The sequence below is a fragment of the Schistocerca piceifrons genome, chromosome 4, assembly GCF_021461385.2.
Source record: "Schistocerca piceifrons isolate TAMUIC-IGC-003096 chromosome 4, iqSchPice1.1, whole genome shotgun sequence".
NCBI classification, from domain to species: domain Eukaryota; kingdom Metazoa; phylum Arthropoda; class Insecta; order Orthoptera; family Acrididae; genus Schistocerca; species Schistocerca piceifrons.
This window is the reverse complement of record NC_060141.1, coordinates 143,329,514-143,350,227: the sequence shown is the minus strand read 5'-3', so window position 1 is coordinate 143,350,227 and position 20,714 is coordinate 143,329,514. Positions and strand designations below refer to the sequence as shown.

Sequence of the window (20,714 nt, the reverse complement as noted above, 5' to 3'; positions counted from 1 at the left end):
CTCCACTGTCCACCACCCTCTCTCTTTCGAGTGAAGACGTGCTGGTGAGATTGAGTATCGAAAGAAGCAGCTGTAACCAGCTCCCCAGGGGATTCCAATGGCATCAAAGGTGTCGCAGCTCTCGTCACTGGCTCCCCGTTGTCACACAGGTTTGAGCAGCAGTCAGAAGCCTGTCAACTGTGGCCAACGCAGCTTCCAGTGGACAGCAATCAATTGTCCTTGTGTTCGCTGTCAACAGGTACAGTCCCTTCCATACTGCACAGTGTGAAAAATAGAACAAGATCTCAAAAAATACCAACAGAGCTCTCAGGGATAACTGAGAAAGTACAAACAGAATCCCGCAAATGAGAAATTGCACGACTTTGGGGCTACTGAGATTGAAATGTACCCAAGATATGAACGAGAGGAATAAACAACACTAAAATCTGCTGTGCTGCTTTCGCACTACAGCCTAAGATCGCAAGATCCGGAAGCTCTCAAAACAGAAATAAATTTTTGTACTCAGAATGGATGCAGTTACATTTTCTAGAAACTCTGCTTCCACCAAAGCTGCTGCATGAAATGAATACGCAAACTCTAAAGCACTGATCTAAACCGTAGGCTAACAAGAGATTTAAACGGAGTCACGTGACACGGCGCTTCCGGTGGCAGGGAGATACCTGAGAAATTCGCCTCGCAATGACATGTACTAAAATTTACGCAAAAAACTTACTAAGAAATAGTCTACTCAGAAGTAAGTTAGAATACCACTAAGCTAAACAATGTATGCCAACTGTGTGCAACCGATAAGCTGCTACTGCTGCTCATCTCCGTTCTGGTAGGGGGCTGGAGCTCTGCTGCATATTTACTATTTGCAAAGGTCGCGGAATCAAGTAAACAGAGCAATTCTAGCGACTTCTGTTGCGGAGAACTACAAAGGAAACTCACAAAACACAAACGATCGAAAATACGTAAGTTATTACAACAAAAATAAATAGCACCACTAAAAAACTGCGTACACGAGATGAAGAAAAGTGACACACTGGGAGGTCTGCATGCGATTGCGTATCCAGATACAAGACAAAAGTTTATCTAGCAAAATCAGATCGAGTCCATTTTGGAAACACACGCACGTAAACGAGGAGCTGGCAACAAAGCCACATCGGCAGTGCATCGGAATGTACGGAGGAACATTCATCATCCAACACTAGACTGCTGGGACATTAATCCAATACCCATCATGGTGCTATGCTTCGAATCCTCGTCAGGTTCATTTATTAATTTTTAGTCGTCTGTTTTCCAGTTTTCGTCGTTTATAAGCAGGACGTCATTATGTCTCTTGACAACAGCCTAGCATGTGACAGCGGGATCCATTAAACAGCTTGCATCTGTCTACTAATCGCACAGTGTACAACGGCACACCCATAACTGGTCATGTCAAGTTCATGTAGGGCGGCTTCACAGACGATGAATGCGTCGATATGCTTCTGTTGCTGGATGTATCCGATAACTAAGCTGCTGCTGCTGCTTCTGCGTATGGTGCAAGGTACCCACAGAGGTGAAATTCTGTTAAGAATGTTTTTCGTCGCCTGGAGCAAAGCCTTTGGGAATGGGTTTTGGATCAAGTGGAAGATAACGAACACTTAATAAGTAATATGATATGGACTGGCAAATCTAGCTTCACTAATGAATGTATTTTCAGTTTCCACAACAGCCATTATTTACTGGAACACAACCCAAATGTCACCCATGAAAATAGTTTTCAATCACGCTTTGGCATACGCCTGTGGGCTGAAATCGTGTGAGAAGTGCTTTTGGGTCCACACTTATTGAGAGACAAGCTGAATGCGCCCCTGTATCGTAGTTTCTTTGCAATACTTTGCCTGATGCGTTAGAAAATGTTCTACTTCGTGTTCGGTGACAGCTCTGATTTCAGCATGATGGTGCACCGCCACACTTTTGAATGAATGTGAGTAAATATTTAAATCAAGTGTTTCCAAGGAAATGAATTGCTCGTGGAGGTCCAGTGTTCTGGCCCCCATGTTCTCCAGACGTTAATACACTAGATTTTTATTTGTGGGGACACTTAGATGAACACGTTTATAGTACTCCACCCACTGATGTACACAAACTAACAGATCGCTTGCATCTCTCTTTGGCAATCGTGGATGCAGATGTGTTGCCTAGAGTCTAGCACAGTATGATACAGCGATTGGTGAAGTGTTTGCAAATGCAATGTGTTCGCTTTCAACATCTTTTCTAAAGCGAAAATTGCTCGTACGTGTACATATTGGTTCTATGAAGGTAAACTTGGACATCAAACGTACAGAATGGAATTATCGTGCAATCTAGTGCAGTCTAACTATCGTGTTTTTGTGCCTTACTGGATACAGATGATGTTGCTGCGTCCACTATTATTTTCTGTTGGCTTTAATCGTGTCATGGACGAAACAAAGCTGTCGTTTACACCTGTCAGAAGTTCAAGCTATGTCTTAATGTTTAAATAAAGAAATATTCAAGATTCGCACTGTGGAGGTGTGAATGGGATACAACTTGATGCTTTAACAGAAGAATGCTGAAGATTAGATGGTTAGATCACGTAACTAATGGGGAGGTACTAAACAGAATTGGTGAGAAGAGGGATTTGTAGCAGAAATTGACTAGAAGAAAGAGTCGGTTGGTAGGACAAGTTCTGAGGCATCAAAGGTTCTCCAATTTAGTATTGGAGGGAAGCATGGAGGGTAAAAATCGTAGAGAGAAACCAAGGGATGAATACACTAAGCAGATTCAGGAGGACGTATGTTGCTGTAGTTACTCGGAGATAAAGAAGCTTGTACAGGACAGAGTAGCATGGAGAGCTGCATCAAACCAGTCTTTGGACTGAAGACAACAACAACAACAACAACGACAACTGAAAAAAAGTTTGAAGCAAATGCGACTCCAACGTCGGCGAGTCTATTTATCTCGTTTATGGCATTGTCTCGTCTCACTGAGTGAATGAGAGAGCTCCGTATTAGAACTGAGTTCGTACTACCAGTTCTTGGTCACGCTACATGCAGTTACACCATTGCTAGAGCCTCGTTTTTTAAATCGCATTTGTATTAAACCTTTTGGTGTGATTAAATTTTGCTAGATACACAATTGTCTTGAATTGGGGCGACGAATCGCATGCCGACTGCCAAGTGCGGCATGTTTTCTTCATCCTGTTTATTGTTCACTTATACTCAGAAGTAGTAAGAATAGCATTAAACTACACTGAAGAGCCAAAGAAACTGGTACACCTGCCTAATATCGTGTAGGGAGTCGTGAGCACGAGTAAGTGTGCAACACGACGTGGCATGGACTCGACTAACGTCTGAAGCACTGCTGGAGGGAATTGACACCATGAATCCTGCAAGGTTGTCCATAAATCTGTGAGAGTACTAGGGGGTGGAAATCTCTTCTGAACAGCACGTTGCAAGGCATCCCAGATATGCTCAACAGTGTTCATATCTGGGGAGTTTGGTGGTTAGCGGAAGTGTTAAAACTACGAAGAGTATTCCTGGAGCCAATCAGCGGTCCCATATCACTGCAACTGCACACGCTCCACATTATTACAGAGCCTCCATCATCTTCAGCAGTCCTCTGCTGACATGTAGGGTCCATGGGTTTATGAGATTGTCTCCATTCCCATAGACGTCCATCCGCTCGATACAATTTGAAACGAGACTCGTCCGTCTAGACAAGATGTTTTACAGTCATCAGCAGTCCAATGTCGTTGTTGAAGTGCCCAGGAGAGGCGTAAAGCTTTGTATCGTGCACTCGCCAAGGGTACATGAGTGGGCGTTCGGCTCCGAAAGCTCATATTGATGATGTTTCATTGAATGGTTCGCACGTTGACACTTGTTGATGGCCCAGCACTGAAATAAGTAGCAGTCTGCGGCGGGGTTGCACTTCTGTCACGTCGAACGATTCTTTTCAGTCGTCTTTGGTCCCGTTCTTGCAGGATCTTTTTCTGGCCGCAACGATGTCGGACATTTGATGGATTCCTGATATTCACGGTACACTCGTGATATGGTCGTACGGGAAAATCCTCACTTGATCGCTACCTCGGAGATGCTGTGTTCCATCGCGTGTGCGCCGACATGTCATCGCGTTCAAACTCAGCTAAATCTTAATAACCTGCAGCAGTAACCGATCTAACAACTTCTCCAGACACTTGCCTTATACAGGGTGGTTCATTGATCGTGACCGGGCCAAATATCTCACGAAATAAGCGTCAAACGAAAAAACTACAAAGAACGAAACTTGTCTACCTTGAAGGGGGAAACCAGATGGCGCTATGGTTGGCCCGCTAGATGGCGCTGCCATAGGTCAAACAGATATCAACTGCGTTTTTTTTTTAAATAGAACCCCCATTTTTATTACATATTCGTGTAGTACGTAAAGAATATGAATATTTTAGTTGGACCACTTTTTTCGCTTTGTGATAGTCACAAACATGTGGCTCACAATTTTAGACGAACAGATGGTAACAGGCAGGTATTTTAAATTAAAATACAGAACGTAGGTGCGTTTGAACATTTTATTTCGGTTGTTACAATGTGATACATGTACGTTTGTGAACTTATCATTTCTGAGAACGCATGCTGTTACAGCGTGATTACCTGTAAATACCACATTAATGCCATAAATGCTCAAAATGATGTCCGTCAACCTCAATGCATTTGGCAAAACGTGTAACGACATTCCTCTCAACAGCGAGTAGTTCGCCCTCCGTAATGTTCGCACATGCATTGACAATACGCTGACGCATGTTGTCAGGCGTTGTTGGTGGATCACGATAGCAAATATCCTTCAACTTCCTCCAGAGAAAGAAATCTGGGGACGTCAGATATAGTGAACGTGCGGGCCATGGTAGATGCTTCGAGACCAATCCACCTGTCATGAAATATGCTATTCAATACCGCTACAACCGCACGCGAGCTATGTGCCGGACATCCATCATGCTGGAAGTACATCGCCATTCTGTCAAGCAGTGAAACATCTTGTAGTAACATCGGTAGAACATTACATAGGAAATCAGTATACATTGCACCATTTAGATTGCCACCGATTGGGGCCAATTATCCATCCTCCCATAATGCCGCACCATATATTAACCCGCCAAGGTCGCTGATGTTCCACTTGTCGCAGCCATCGTGTATTTTCCGTTGCCCAGTAATGCATATTATGCCGGTTTACGTTACCGGTACCGTCGTTAGTGAATGACGCTTCGTCGCTAAACAGAACGCGTCTAAAAATCTGTCATCGTCCCGTAATTTATATTGCGCCTAGTGGCAGAACTGCACACGACGTTCAAAGTTGTCGCCATGGAATTCCTGGTGCATAGAAATATGGTACAGGTGCAATCGATGTTGATGTAGCATTCTCAGCACCGACGTTTTTGAGATTCCCGATTCCCGCGCAATTTGTCTGCTACTGATGTGCGGATTAGACGCGACAGTAGCTAAAACATGTACTTGGGCATCATCATTTTTTGCAGGTCTTGGATGACGTTTCATATGTGGCTGAATACTTCCTTTTTCCTTAAATAACGTAACTATCCGGCGAAGGGTCCGGACACTTGGATTATGTCGTCCAGGATACCGAGCAGCATACATAGCACACGCCCGTTGGGCATTTTGATAACAATAGCCATACATCAACACGATATCGACCTTTTCCGCAATTGGTAAACGGTCCATTTTAACACGGGTAATGTATAACGAAGCAAACACAGTCCGCACTGGCGGAATGTTACGTGATACCACGTTCTTATACGTTTGTGACTATTACAGCGCCATCTATCACAAAGCGAAAAAAGTGGTCCAACTAAAACATTCGTATTTCTTTGCGTACTACACGAATATGTAATAATAAATGCCGACCGGAGTGGCCGAGCGGTTCTAGGCGCTACAGTCTGGAACCAAGAGACCGCTACGGTCGCAGGTTCGAATCCTGCCTCGGGCATGGATGTGTGTGATGTCCTTAGGTTAGTTAGGTTTAAGTAGTTCTAAGTTCTAGGGGTCTGATGACCACAGCAGTTGAGTCCCATAGTGCTCAGAGCCATTTTTTTGTAATAATATATGCGGTTTTTATTTTTTAAAAAAACGCAGTTGATATCCGTTTGACCTATGGCAGCGCCATCTAGCGGGCCAATCATAGCGCCATCTGGTTTCCACTTTCAAGCTAGACGAGTTTGGTTCTTCGTAATTTTTTCGTTTGATGCTTATTTCGTGAGATATTTGGCCCGGTCACTATCAGTGGACCACCCTGTACAGGCGTTTCCGACCGCAGTGCCGTAGTCTGCCTAGGTCCATGTCTCTGTATTTGAATACGCATGACTGTTCCAGTTTCTTTGGCGTTTCAGTGTAAATGACGTATACAATCTGCGTACAAGCGATATGCTATTGCTGCTGCTTATACTGGTGATCTCCATCCTGTCAGGAATCTGCAGCTCTTCTTCAACACATTTACGGGTATATATTAAAAAAAGAAGAAAAAACAGTGATTTGTCAAAGCCCCATCCCACCTATATGAATCACAGACTATAAATTTTTGGCTACGAAATGCTTTATTAGGAAGCTGTGTGACTGCCCAAGATCTTCACTGTGAACCTTATCAGTTTCACAACATACACATCACTGGCTTTTAAGTAATAAAAAAAATTAAAAAAAAACTCTTCAAACTCCGATCCAGGGAGTAGCAGGCGTACCAGACAGGTTTTCGTGTGGAAGTCTGCTAAACCCCGTCCCCGCGGGCTGTTGCAGGCCTCTTCCAGCGGGTGATCGCACAGAGTGGCAGCGCGCTGGACGCGTGGGCCCTGCCGGAGAGGGAGCCGGGGCGGCAGGCACGGCGGCACGCCGCTCTCGTCAACTGCACCCGCAGCTCCTCCACAGAGCTGGTCGCCTGCCTCAGGGGCGTCGACCACCGCCTGCTGGTTGACACTACGGACAGCCTCAAGGTACGTCCTCTGGCGTCGTCGTAACTGTCACTGCTGTACTGCTGCTAAAACAACTTCGTGGTTGACGCTTCAAAGTGTCCAGTGGTAGCGCCACAGGACAACCAATTGGTTTTCTCAGGCTGCTTTTGCTCACCGTCTCGCATGTTTTATAGCTGTATACTCAGTATTATCAGGTATGGCTAGTTGCACTGAGAGGGGTGGGGAAAGGCTCTGGTACATTTAAGGTTCGGATCACATGAATGAACTTTCTCCACATCTGAAGTAATGCATCTGCTGAAGTAGAGCCTTGCAGAAAGCCAAATGCTGACTGATTTTGGGAGGTATGCTACAGCTCTACAAAACTTTATTTCGTAAAAAAATTTAAACACTTTTTTCTGATCTCGTTAAATATAACTCTTGTTAAAAGGTTTTAAGAAAATTATTGTTGATAATGTCATTCTTTTATCTCGAATATCGCATTTTGACGATGAACTCATATTCTTTTCGCCATGGCCATCTGTATCTATATACTAATAACAAATCTGTAAAATTGTCGTATCCGTCTGTTTCTATTTGAACACGCTAATCTCCAAAAGTACCAGACGAATTTTCATGGGGCAAGATAATGAAGATGATTGCTGCTAGTTACATTCCCAGTAATTTAAGTTGTGCTCTTAGATTCCTGTCTAACCGCATACTCGGAAATCGCTACATATTCCGAAAAAATGGTGAATTATTTCTGACAACAAAAAATATAAAGGTCACTGTCGGTTGTTTCACTCACAGCAATTTCATCTCCAGAATTTTCATATTTCGTTTTTTAAATCATTACTGAGGATGTGCGCTCTTACATGTAAGTAATAACGAATATTGCAGAAAAATCTTAACTTACACGAGTAACAATGTCTCAGAACGTGTTGCATATATCAAGAGGGAAAACAATTTTTTTTGCACTCATCTGTGCGTTAACCCGTGTCCTTACGCGTGACACTCTCGCACACTGACCACTTGGCCACGCTAAACAACGACTGCATACTGGTCAGTTCTTATACTATTGTTGAGAGGAACGTAGGCTGACTTCGTTGTCAAACGGCTTCACATAATTGCTTTCCATTGTTCCTTGAAAGTTGTAAACACGTTTCGATAATTACTAACTAAACCATTTGTGGGAAAAAGTACACAAAGTCACTAGTAACATCAGTTCACACTCGTGTAATATATGTAAGCAGAACAGATGTCTTCATATTTAATGATTTTTAAACTCTTATTTGCATTAAAGTAACGCGTATTTTGAGAGAATATTGACCAAAAACTTTTTATTTTTGGATGTAATCATTCACAGTAACAACATAACCTAACCATATTTCTAAAAAAGGAAAATAGTCTTTTATGAACTCACTTTCGAACCGGATGCGTCCTCTGGTGATTCTTTAGTAACACGATCACTAAATCCAAAGCTAAAACAGCTAAATATGTTTAAAATAACAAATTATAGGTGTACATAAACCACAGCTCACTGATCGACAGGGCCACACAGAAATCCAAAATCTCTCGGTACAATTGTCGTAAAATCGTCGGGAGGAACATTCGGTAACAGGTCTCAGAAGCTTACTGAATAGAACATTTCGGTAAAGAACCGAAAATGACGTCACTACCGAGACAAACCTACTACACCAATCGGTATGAACGATACAGAGTAAGACCCCAGGGCCAAGCACTCGTCTCCACCTCTTGTCCGCCCTCCACACGGCACACCGCCAACGCGCAAGCAGTGCGTGTGCGGAGGCTCCGCAACGCCCTCTAGGAAAAGGCGGAAACTTCAAACAGAAATAAACCAAGGAAAACAGGAACCGTGGCAAACGACACGGTTCAGAGTGGTGATTTGTTCTTTCCATTATATCATACAGTACTGAGGAGTTGCAGATCTGGTTCGCTAATTCCAGGTGTAATTTGTATAAGCTGACATTCAGTTCTTGTGTTTTGTGTGTAGGGAGCAGATTTCATATTTCATCCAAGCTCTTTCAGCTGTTCGTTAGCACTCTGTGCTGCAGCTGACATGTCGTTTGCATTAATTTTAATATAATTAGGAAAGATGTTGTTGGCTGAACAGATTTTGTTGTACTTGAGGTTCATGTTTGTTTGATGTAGTTTCACAGTCGTTTTTTTAAGTTTGTTGAAGAGCTTTATTGGAAATGCCTGGCATAGTGTAGACACAATAACTTTATCATGGAACTCTTCCATTTCATCCGTGTTTGCATAGGAAAACAATAATATCAGAAATTGAGTCCGCCTTGATGCAAAACACCTTGTTATTTGTTTACTTATTTATTTCTCAAACTAGTTTTGGTGACAAATATAACCATCATCAGTGGTTTTTTTTTTTCATCTAAAACATGCAGAAAATAGCATAGTTGGTGTGATGAATAGCAGCTAGCTCTAAACGAAAAAGTGTTAGTTAATGCGGATGAGTGGGAAAAACAAACCCATAATATTCAGATACAGCATTATTAGCGTTCTACTTGGCACAATCACGTCATTTAAATATCTGGGCGTAATATTGCAGAGCAACATGAAATGGAATGATCATGTGAGGATTGTGGCAGGAAAGGTGAATGGTCGACATCGATTTGTTGGGAGAATTCTAGGAAAGTGTGGCGAATCTGTAAAGTAGATCACATATACGACTCTAGTGTGACCCATTCTTGATCAGCTAATGGTCAAGTGTTTGGTATCCATACCAGGTTGGATTAAAGGGAACCATCAGAGCAGTTCAGAGGGAGGCCCGCTAGATTTGTTACTGGTAGGTTCGAACAACACGCATGTGTTTCGGAGATGCTTTGGGAACTCAAACGGGAATCCCTGAAGGGAAGGCGACATTCTTTTTGAGAAACACTATTGAGAAAATTTAGAGAACCTGCATTTATTTAAAGTTGGCTGCAGTATGATTCTGTTGCCTCCAACATACATTGCACATAAGGATCACGAAAATAAGATACGAGAAATTAGTGCTCACACAGAGGCATATGGACAGTCGTTTTTCCCTTGTTCTATTTACGAGTCGAGCAGAAAAAGTAATGACTAGTAGTAGTAGTACGGAGTACTCTACACCACACGACACGCTGGAAGGTGGATTGTGGAGTATCAATGTAGATGTAGGTTTAGATGTAGACACAGTACGATGATGTCCATTCGGTTGATGTTAGTAGAGGGGAACTGCAGGTTCTGGCACAAGTTTCGCTGACTTTTGCCATCGGCCTAGATGATGTTAACATCAGCTCGTTCCCTGGAATCAATGTCTCCAGCATCTAATTCTTGGGCAATGACTGTTTTTTTTTCCTAGCCGGCTGGGGTGGTCGAGTGGTTCTAGGCGCTACAGTCTGGAACCACGCAAAAGCTACTACTGTCGCAGGTTCGAATCCTGCCTCGGGCATGGATCTGTGTGAAGTCCTTAGGTTAGTTAGTTTAAGTAGTTCTCATTTCTAGGGAACTGATGACCTCAGAAGTTAAGTCGCATAATGCTCAGAGTCATTTGAACTTTTTTTTTAACCTCTGCATTATTTTTGCATTTCTGACCAGTGAGTATGCACCTTGTTCCTGCTTTGGCTGCCATAAGTGATGCTAAAAGTCTGATCTTTCTGTGGTCATCCTGCAGTTCTGGCAATATGTCTTTCAATTAGTCAAGGAAGTCAATACTATGCCATTTACTGTTTGCATTAAACTTTTTGAAATTTGCCAAACTGACGAATATTTCTTCACCCACTATTCCCCATGAGATGGTTCCCAGCTACACATCCTTCACATAACAAATATTTCACTTTGCTCTCTATTGTTTGTCCTACTTCTTGTTTCATTGCCACCACAACACATACAGAATTCACACAGTGCATGTATAGCTTCTGTTCATAGTCAATATGTGGCACATCTTCAGTCAATTTCTTCATCCCTTTTATACTGAAGTCAGTTTGGCAGACCATATCCATTCTTACAACGCTTATCTGTGTTTTAACCTTCGTAAATTAGGTGTCCCAATCTCGTTTGCTGATAAAGACTTGTTATTAGCTCTCCCATATCTTTCTTGTGTTCTTTATCTACGTTATTGATCTTATCCTTGAGCACTTTCTTTATGTGATCCTGCTCCTTGTCCTACTTTTGAAGCATTTTATTAAGCTCATGAAATACTACAGTGAGATCAACATGGATTTTCCAAACGTCTTCTGTATCTCCTCAGCTTTCCTGCTTGCTTAATCTCCTCCCCAGTTCAATACAGTACTCAGTTTCTTCTTCAAGTTTCTCCTGAGTCTGGGCAACCTCGATTCTACTCTGGTTGCTACATACCAAAAGCTGCTTCATCATAGTAAGTAAGTCCTTATCCTACCTATGGATTTCTCGTTCAATATTCTGAAAACAAATCTGCACCTAAACTACACATATTGGCTACCATACTAGCATCGCCCATACTATAATTAATTGACAGCTCATTACTAACCATTTCTGTCTTTTATTTTCCTTGCCCTTACCTCCCCAGCTTTATGCTTAAATGCTACTGCTGTATCAGCCATACCTGTTTTCATGTCAGTAGTTGCCATTATAACTACTTTTGTATGTTGCACTAATTTCATTCACACAGTCTATGCTTGATGTAAGCAGAACAATACAGAACAACAGCAATTGACAGTAATTATGTGCTGAGTGTTGAAAATTTGTCTATGTCTTGTTGTTATACTTCGTGCAGGATCCTTTTATATATGTGCCAAGTATTTTTTTAATAATTCTGTTTGCTCAATCAGTTGGCAGTTATTTCTGGTTCAAGCAAACTGCAAATGAATATGTTACATTAGAGTACTCATTTTAACATAACAAAATAGTTACTTATCTTTAAAACAAGACATTGTCAACAGGTTCTAGGCCCACATACATGCATGTAGAAAATTGGATACCTAACTATTTGTCAGCTATTATAAAGGTGCACACAAATAGATCAGGGACTCATTGCATATCAGCCAATAGTTGGAAGCAGCGTCAGCTGGCAAGTTTGTTGCAGCGAATGAAAGTCACCAGATTATTCTGTTGATCGTCAGTCAAGGTACAGTCAGAAAAATTGGTTACGTCCTTTAAGTTCACGGATAGTAAATTTATCTGTTATCGGTGGAATCTATTTAGTCACAATTCGAACTGTTATCACAGGATCATTATGGAAATGTCAACTATGTCTCTTAACAATTTAAACTAGACCTAGTTCTCAGTACTGCCACCAGTACCGCACTGCCGTCTCTCCCCATCTCCACTCCTATGACATAGCCCAAGACGGTTGTCTAACTGCTCTTTATTGTGTTCAATGGACGAGATGTTTGTGCTGTAGAAGAAGGAGTACATTAGCATCTGAGGACTGTCAATAGCACTGATAAGTCGTAAAGATGAATACACTTTACGAAGCAATGAATCTGGGCTAAGTTACGCTTCGCAACTCATACTGATAAATACATGTGATGTAAATGTAGATCATCCAATAAAAGTCCATTCAGTCAGTCTTCCGAAGCACAAGAGGCAAGGTGTTAACCCATTCTGGCACGAGGCCCCTTCCAGAGACTCGGGCAGGCAACGCGCCGGACTACCTGCCCCAAATCTTCAAACTGGCTTATGGTACAGTCATACAGTAGCCGCTTAGCGCTTCCTGTCACATTGGAAATACCTGCGCCTCCCCCCTTCCCATCCCTGGTGGACGGATGCCCTTTGTCATTGAACACGAACTGTTTCAGGAGTTATTACATCTGGTGTTGCAAGGTCAACATTAAAAACAAAAAGAGGTAGGTGGGGCATTGTCCCCTTGGTTTAGGGGATGGGGCAGTCAGATTTATTCAATGCAAACATAACAATAAAATGCAAACATTACAGTAAAAACAAAACAGGTTGATCAGGTATTGTTCTATGACAGATCGAGCTAAACTTTCTTAATTAATACAATTTATACCCATAACATGATGTCAGACACTTTAACACTACAGTTGATGCGACGTTTGTTATTTGTTTCCGCAATTTTGAGCAGAATACTTTGACTAATGAATTTTCTGCAACCAGTCCAGTGCTTGAGCAGTTACCACTGCTATTTACACTTTTACCGATTTTCCCCCAGTACCTTGTCATAGAACGACACTCGTAAATTCGATGCTGTAAATGTTTACCAAACAGTACTACAGTGCATTATTTAAACATATATACCTACATCCCACAAATTTAATGATTAACCATTAGGACGCAAAGTTATTTAAAGAGGTAATGTGTACCAATCCACATTTCACTCTAAGGAATTGTCCCCTGCACTGTTAACGTGTTAAAAACAATGGCGTCACTATCATATCTCCTAAGAGGAATCTTAACACCATGTCATTTCTGTGGAAGTGTTATCCAAGTAGGATCATTTCTGCAGACACATGTGTACAGTTGACAAAACAACACAATTTGCACAGAAAATGACTAAGTCTCGCATCGACCATTCTCAGTGAGTATAACCATGTCACAAGTTGTAGTGCACGTACACTCCATTAATGCCCGTGTTGGGTTATAGCGGCATAATCTTATCATGCCAGTAAGATGTACTGTACACAACACTGGTAATTAATACCATTTAAACATTACACATGAAAGAATATACAGCGATAGCAAAATATGTAATGAGTTGACCACAGGCGCTAGATGCTGTGTGGAGGCGTTTGAGCCAGTGAGCAAGGAGCTCACAGTCAAAGTGTTTGGTCGTCACTCATTGCATCAGAGTTTGCTGCTGCCGTCTCACCAAAATTTATTATGTCCTTGTTGTGGTACGTACCAACAGCTTTTCTGTGGCAGCTTCTCTTCTTTTGATGAGTACAACAATGGTGCATGTTATATGTAGTCTTTAACAGAAGTATTGTAGTATGAGTTAAAAAAACTGTATCATAAAGATAAAATTTTTCAAACAAAATTGATCCAAGTTTTTAAAGGGAATTAGTTTTATAGGAGCGAGAGAATATCATTATTTTGAAGAGTAAGTGATCAATCAAACTTACAGAAAAGTCTTAGCCTTTGCGAAACTATAATTTCAACTTTAGGAGAGAGAAACTAATCGCATCATTATTCAATTCTTTGGCACAAATGATACTGGTAATATATTTTTCTTCGAATTACGAACTTAAATGTAAACTTCAAGTTCAACAGCAATCCTTTTTCCCTTTTCTTCAGGGACACTAAAATTCGCTGTCACTCTCAGTTTCGAAATCAATCAGATCCAAACTAAAATGTCGAAGTGAAAGTTTTGTCTCCACGTATAAAGCTATTCATAGAAGTAGTAGACAGAGCGGCAAAGCATCAGAAAAAAATCCATTAAGATGAAACTGAGCAAGAAAGAATAAATGTTTAACGATGAGCTCATAAATGGGAATAATAAGTTCAAGTAGTCTACATAATGGATCTGAAAAAGACTTTTAACTTCTCTCAGACAATATTTATTAAAAACCGGTTAAACATGTATAATGATTCGAAAGAGGTAAGCGGGTACGATACTGCGTGATTTTCCAATCGACAGGACTTGCTTAAAAATTGTATTGCATCAAAAATAATAGTTTGTTTCTCTCTAATTTTCAAGGTAAATTACCATCATCACAAGTTGTGCTCATTACTGGGCGTCACGATTGCATGAACTGAGCGTCTCCATCCTGGACCGTTACCAGCTTCTCTGAGAGCCGGCTGAAGAGATACACCAGAGATGACCATGATTTGATCTATTCATCTGGCTGTTGTTCTTCCTCTCGGTCTCCTGCCTTCGGTCTTACATTCCATGATTATTTTCTTTAGGTTTTCTCCATCTCTTCTCGCAAAATGATCAAAGAACTGTACGACTTTTTGGCTGACACGAGAAGAAAGGCGCCTGAAGATACTGAGCTGCTCAATAATGGAAACATTTGTTCTTCTTTTTGTCCATTCTATGCTCAGCATTCTGCACCAGCACCAAAGGTCAAATGCCTCTATACGTTGCTTGTCTCTGGCCTTAAGGGCCCATCAATTGCAACCATAAAAGAAGACAGAAAACACCAGTGTTTTGACAAGCCCGATCTTCGAAGTGTTCGTTATTGCTCTGTTATGCCAGATCTTGGTGAGCTTCTTCTACTCACTGGCCGTAGGGTTATCCACCTTCTTATCTCATCTTCATAGCTTCCCATCTCACAAATGCTTGACGCAAGATGGATGAAAAAATGTACACCTTCTAGTTCCTTCAGTCGACCTGTGAGGTGAACCTGTGGTCCTCCGCCAGTTGTAATGAGTTTGGACTTGTGAAGATTGAGGTCCAGAGAGTATGATAGACTGACGTACTTTACTTTTGTTAGTGGCTCAGTTCATCTTCACTGCTGGCTAAAATGGAAATAGAGCTCAGAACTTTGGTGGTCTGCGGGTCTGCAGGTATGAAACTACAGATGCTAGATGATGAAATGCATTATACTTTGCCTTATTAAATTAAAATTTACTTAGAAAATATGACTATTTATGTTTCATTTGACGCTGTTTACAATTTAACGAGAAGATACTACCATTAAGAAAATGATTTTGAATATAGAGGTAAGGTGCCTATTATGGGAGAGTCCGCTAATGTGAGACAGCTAGAGTCTGTCTGAAGCACGTGTTCAGTTCTGTTGGAAAGTATCAGAATTTAGTTCTCACAACGCCTGAGCGTAGAGCAGTGACAATGACACAATTATGCAGCTGGACATAGTGGAGAAGCCTTGCTTTAAAAGTGCTGAATTTCAAGTGTTTATAGTGTTTGTGCTTGTAGGGGTTTAGTGCCTGAAGTTCAGTAGCTGTTGCAACAATACTAAAATGAAACTTCCTGGCAGATTAAAACTATTTTAATCTGCCAGGAAGTTTCATATCAGCGCACACTCCGCTGTAGAGTGAAAATATCATTCTAGAATAGTAAAATGATCATATTCTTCACAGGGTATTCTTTCATTCCCCATAATGAATTGTCCTTCAAACTGAGCAGCGAAACAATGAAGCTAGGTTTCCGCCACATTCCTGAGTGTAATACCATAGGCTTCCTATTACTCGACAGTATTGCACATCAGGACACGATATCTCACATAGGGATATTTTCAGCTTGCCGCACTTTACCAAGTGGTTTGACAATTTGGTGAACTTCGTGAAGCCACCTGGTGATCATCCTATTGTGATAATATGTGACTGGCATCATATCACTGTTATGTGATAGACTGAGGAAGAGAAAATCGTGTCCACATTCTCTGCTTACTGCCCCATTCCACACATAATATACAGCCTCTTGTTTCGAGTTTAGGTGAGCAAATAACACAGACCAAGTAGTAACCTCATTTTTGATTATGATGATATTTGTAGTGGTCTATTTGAAAGCAGTAGCAATGGAAAATGCTATAAACGGCCCCTACAAAATGGGGCTCTTCCTGTGTAACACGTTTACAGTTATAGACATTGCTTTCGCAATAAACCAGGAGTTTGACATATAAGGTGCAAACAGTGGAGTAAATGTGAATCCAGTTAGTATCTGGGCAGCTCCAAAAATCAGCAAGCCACCATTGCTAATAAAATCAGCATGTTCTGCATCTGTAAAATACTTAACATTGTCCCCATACAGGGAAAGTTTGAAACAATTCAAAAAGAATAAAGCTGTAGTAGAAACAAAGAAGACAGAAGCGAAAGTTTTCTTATTTGAAAAAAAGAGAGAAAAACACAGGAAACTTAATCATCCAGCCATTTGGAGTGTGATACAAATTTCAGATGTGCAATCTGGAGAAGAAGTCACAGAAAGCAGAGGCGTGGAAGGGCTCACTCTAAGGTGTCTCATCTTCTACAAGCCTCTTTCACATATCCTGCAGTTGACCAGGTGTGCATGAGTCTGGTGTGGCCTTTCAATGTGCGTATGACACTAGCAGTCAAGACATAAGACTAACAGAAGTCTTTATCTCATTTTATTTTCTGTGTATGTGTACATTTATTGTCTCCTTCAGTTAACTGTTGTAAGGTAATCATTTATAAGTTTTCAAACAAACATATTACGTGTATGCACAGGATGGTGATAGTCTTGCATTCGGAGTCATCTTGGATTTGGTGATACATGATAATTAAGGTAATTCAGCCTGACCTGCTGTATGACAATGCCCCACCCAACTGTTTTCTACTTCCCACCATTTGAAATTCACATAATGGGACTATAAATGTGACAGAAGGATAAATTTGTTTGTCCCCAACACCCAACCAGGAGAGCAGTGCCCCACCCACCTGTTTTTCTTCCACCATTGTAAGCCACACATGTGTCACCTTGTCATATGTCACAAGAGATCTGACAACCATGCAGTTTGTGCTCATATACCAAACCAAGAGGCAGCCAGTTTCTTTTTTGATTTCTCAACATTATTTTCGTTTTCCTGTCGTTTTTATGGATTTATTGTCATTTTTAGAGGCTATACTATCGGTCCAGAGGTGTGGGCAGCACCATACCATGATGGGTGACCTCAACACATGCCACTCTGAGGTGACCTCGATTTTCCCATCTTTTTAAATCATACAATTGACCTAGAGGCATGGGCAGATGAATGTCATGAAAGGTGACCTAGACAGGTGACAGTTTGAGGTGACCTTGATTTTTCCGCCATTTTTAAGACATGTAATTGACCTAGAGACATGGGCAATCATGTTTCGTGATGGGTGACCTCGACAGATGGCAGTTTGAGGAGACATTGATTTTCTCGCCTTTTCTAAGTCATCTTGGACTAGACACATGGGTGGATATCTTTCATGATGGATGAGCTTGACATGTGTCAGTTTGATGTGACCTTGATTTTCCTGCCATTTCTAATTCAAAAAATTGCCCTAGGGGCAGTGACCTTGACACACATCTTAAAGGTGATCTTGAACCTTCAATTTCAAGGTCAAAACTCAAGAAATGCGCAACTCAGTGGGCTCATAGGCATTCTGCTCCCTTGCTAAGTGTAATTGTGAAATTTGTCTGGGTTGTGGCAACTGGATCATAACAACTAAACAACTCACATGCTGCTTTTTATTAACTTCATTTCATGAAAAGAGATGAATACACCTGATAGCACAGACCTTCTCATATTAACAGAGACTAACACTTAACTGAACTGAACTCAGACTAAACTGTTGGGTGCCACTGCTGTCATATACATTACCTACAATGATCACCATTTTACAATGCATTGTTCATACATGTACATACAGTTAATTAAACTTATAATTAAAAATTATAACTATTCATAAATCTAAGTACAAATTTTGATTTTAAAAAATGTAGTAAAATGTTGTTCGAGAAAATTGCCGGAGAACTACATTTCCATACAGAATTTATTAAAATATTATGTGTAAACAATCAGCCTCAAACCTTATTAATGTGTTTGTAATTATAAAACTGACTATGATGCAATCATTTTTACTGACTCTTCGTCAAATATGGGAGAAGTTACTACAGATAAATATTCTGCAAATACCTAATGAGTTTTCTAGAATCTTCCAAATAGTAGTTTTGCATAAAGTAATAATTTTATGGGATCCCAAGGAATACTTTTTAATTTCAGTTATATTTACAAGCTGACAAAACATCAAAATTATAAATGACATAAGGTTAACAATAATAACAAATATCATCCTTCCTGTTACCTGGGTATCTATTTGTATATTAAAAATGAAAATCAAATACTAAACTAATTGGACATTGTAGTATCCATAGTTCCTCCACGCCAGAAGATGGGTGATTTCGACCTCAAGATACATGAATTGAAACAATCTGATATAATTGTTATAATGTAATATCTACATAAAAACTACTAGCAAGTTTGACACTTGTTGACATCATATACAATATCCTTTACTTAATCTGTTTTGACATAATGAACACTTCCTAGTCTGTATCTTTGAACAACTGTATCTATGGCTAAATATATGGCATCCATTTTTAATGAGTTTTAATTTGCATACTCTACACATTAGTGTTTCTTAGAGTCTCATATATCTCATTGTTTAAGATTTATTTACGAAAAATATGATGTTCTGACATGAAATGCCTATAACACCACTGAAAATACATACATCAAAACAAAATAGACACTACACTATGACTATACAATTAAAGTATCGTAAGCTGATGCATTTGTATATCTATCAAATGTGTAATTATTGCTGATTACATTATACTGATGAATTTTAATTACCTGTGGCTGATAGCCAAAATAAAATACTTATGCAAAATTAGATAGTCTCACTAACAGTTTTATTAAATAGGTGTGTATCAAGGAGCTGTACATTATATAATTTAAGTGCTACTAATTTTCATAAGTTTAGTGAATTTATTGGTCTTATATTAACTACATCTAATTTTCCATGGTGCAGCAGTGGTAGGCATCTTGGCAAGGTTATATAACTGTTGATGCATCCACAATATTCAAAATGGTAATTCTAAGCTTATGAATTTCCGCCATTTCTACAGTCTTTTGTACTTCAGTAACCATTACTGATATAATTGCCTCATGGTCACTGGTACTAATTTAAATGTTGACATACCCAGAGTGATTATGTCTATTTGTTGCCATGGGATCTATTACATGTGTGTCACGATTGGGTTTTTGGACTACCTGTCCTAAATAATTTTTGGACAAAGCATTTACTACTTCTTTTGCACGATATCATGTCAGTTGGTCACAGATTGGAGTTTTCTCCAGTGCTGACAGTGTGTTTAGGCAATTTCTGTCTTACAAAACCGACAGTTCGTCTAAGATTTTTGGTTATATCTGGGGTTGAGGTTGAGTATGGTGGTGTGTAGAAGAACTGAATTATACATTTATGTTCATACACTATTCTGATTCCAGTCGAAACAGTCTCAAATGCACTTCCAAGTTTGGGTTTATTGTCTACTGCAATAAAAACACCACCTCCATTTCCCATTAGCCTTTTTTCCTCGATACATGTAATGTTAACCCAAAAGTCTCTCTTCAGATATAATCCATTTGCCATGAACTACATGTAGGCCTATTCACAGGTCAGCGTTTTACCTGTGAAAGACCTACAGTGTCTTTGATAAATTATTTGTCTAAGCTTGATGCCCTCATTATCTGTTTTGCATTTTTTACCTGAATAATCTGCATGTTCAGGTTCTTTTTAATGTAAAAATACAAGTAAAATGAGTAAACTGACAATTTATATCTCTTCAGTATTATCAAAAACAGAGAATCCAAAATTAAAAGCCATTTGCAAGTTGTTACATGAAAAGTGGCTCTGCAATCCAGTGCGCCATGTCCATCCAAAAAGTTTCGAGATTGATTTTGATCTTGGCATATAAGTAACATCAGTGGAGTTGCTATAGTGACTGCTTGAACTAATAAGTATAAACAACAGATGGGTATTCGACCAGTCAGTTGTGAACAGGTAGTGTTAAGTAGTGGACATGAGGTGTAGTGTACCACAGTTGTTGTCACAAGTCGCTGTGGAGCAACGAACTGAATATCACTAAATCAAGATCAGGTGTTCAAGAAACTCTTCAGAATGTTATGAACAAAATTTTTCCTGCACACCTTGACTCCTGAATAAAAAACAATGACACATGCATGCCTGCTGCGACTTGGCTGAAAGGAAAAACGCGCCAGTTCTTTTCTGGGAAAGATCTTCGTGGATGATGAGACTTAATCTATCAATACGAAAGCCCCCCTCCCACCCCAGCCCCCAAAAAAAGTGCAGAATGGGTCTCTGATGGTTCGCCAAAACCGAA

The 20,714-nt window shown here is 40.3% G+C and overlaps 1 protein-coding gene across 1 annotated transcript in view; it reads left to right on the top strand.

Annotated features, from left to right (window-relative positions):
* LOC124794638 (juvenile hormone esterase-like) overlaps positions 1–20,714 on the top strand; it is a 516,675-nt gene that overhangs the window by 269,519 nt on the left and 226,442 nt on the right. Inside the window, exon 6 of the mRNA XM_047258150.1 lies at positions 6,771–6,964. Coding sequence (XP_047114106.1) covers positions 6,771–6,964 — 194 coding nt within the window. The remainder of the gene's footprint in view (positions 1–6,770; positions 6,965–20,714) is intronic.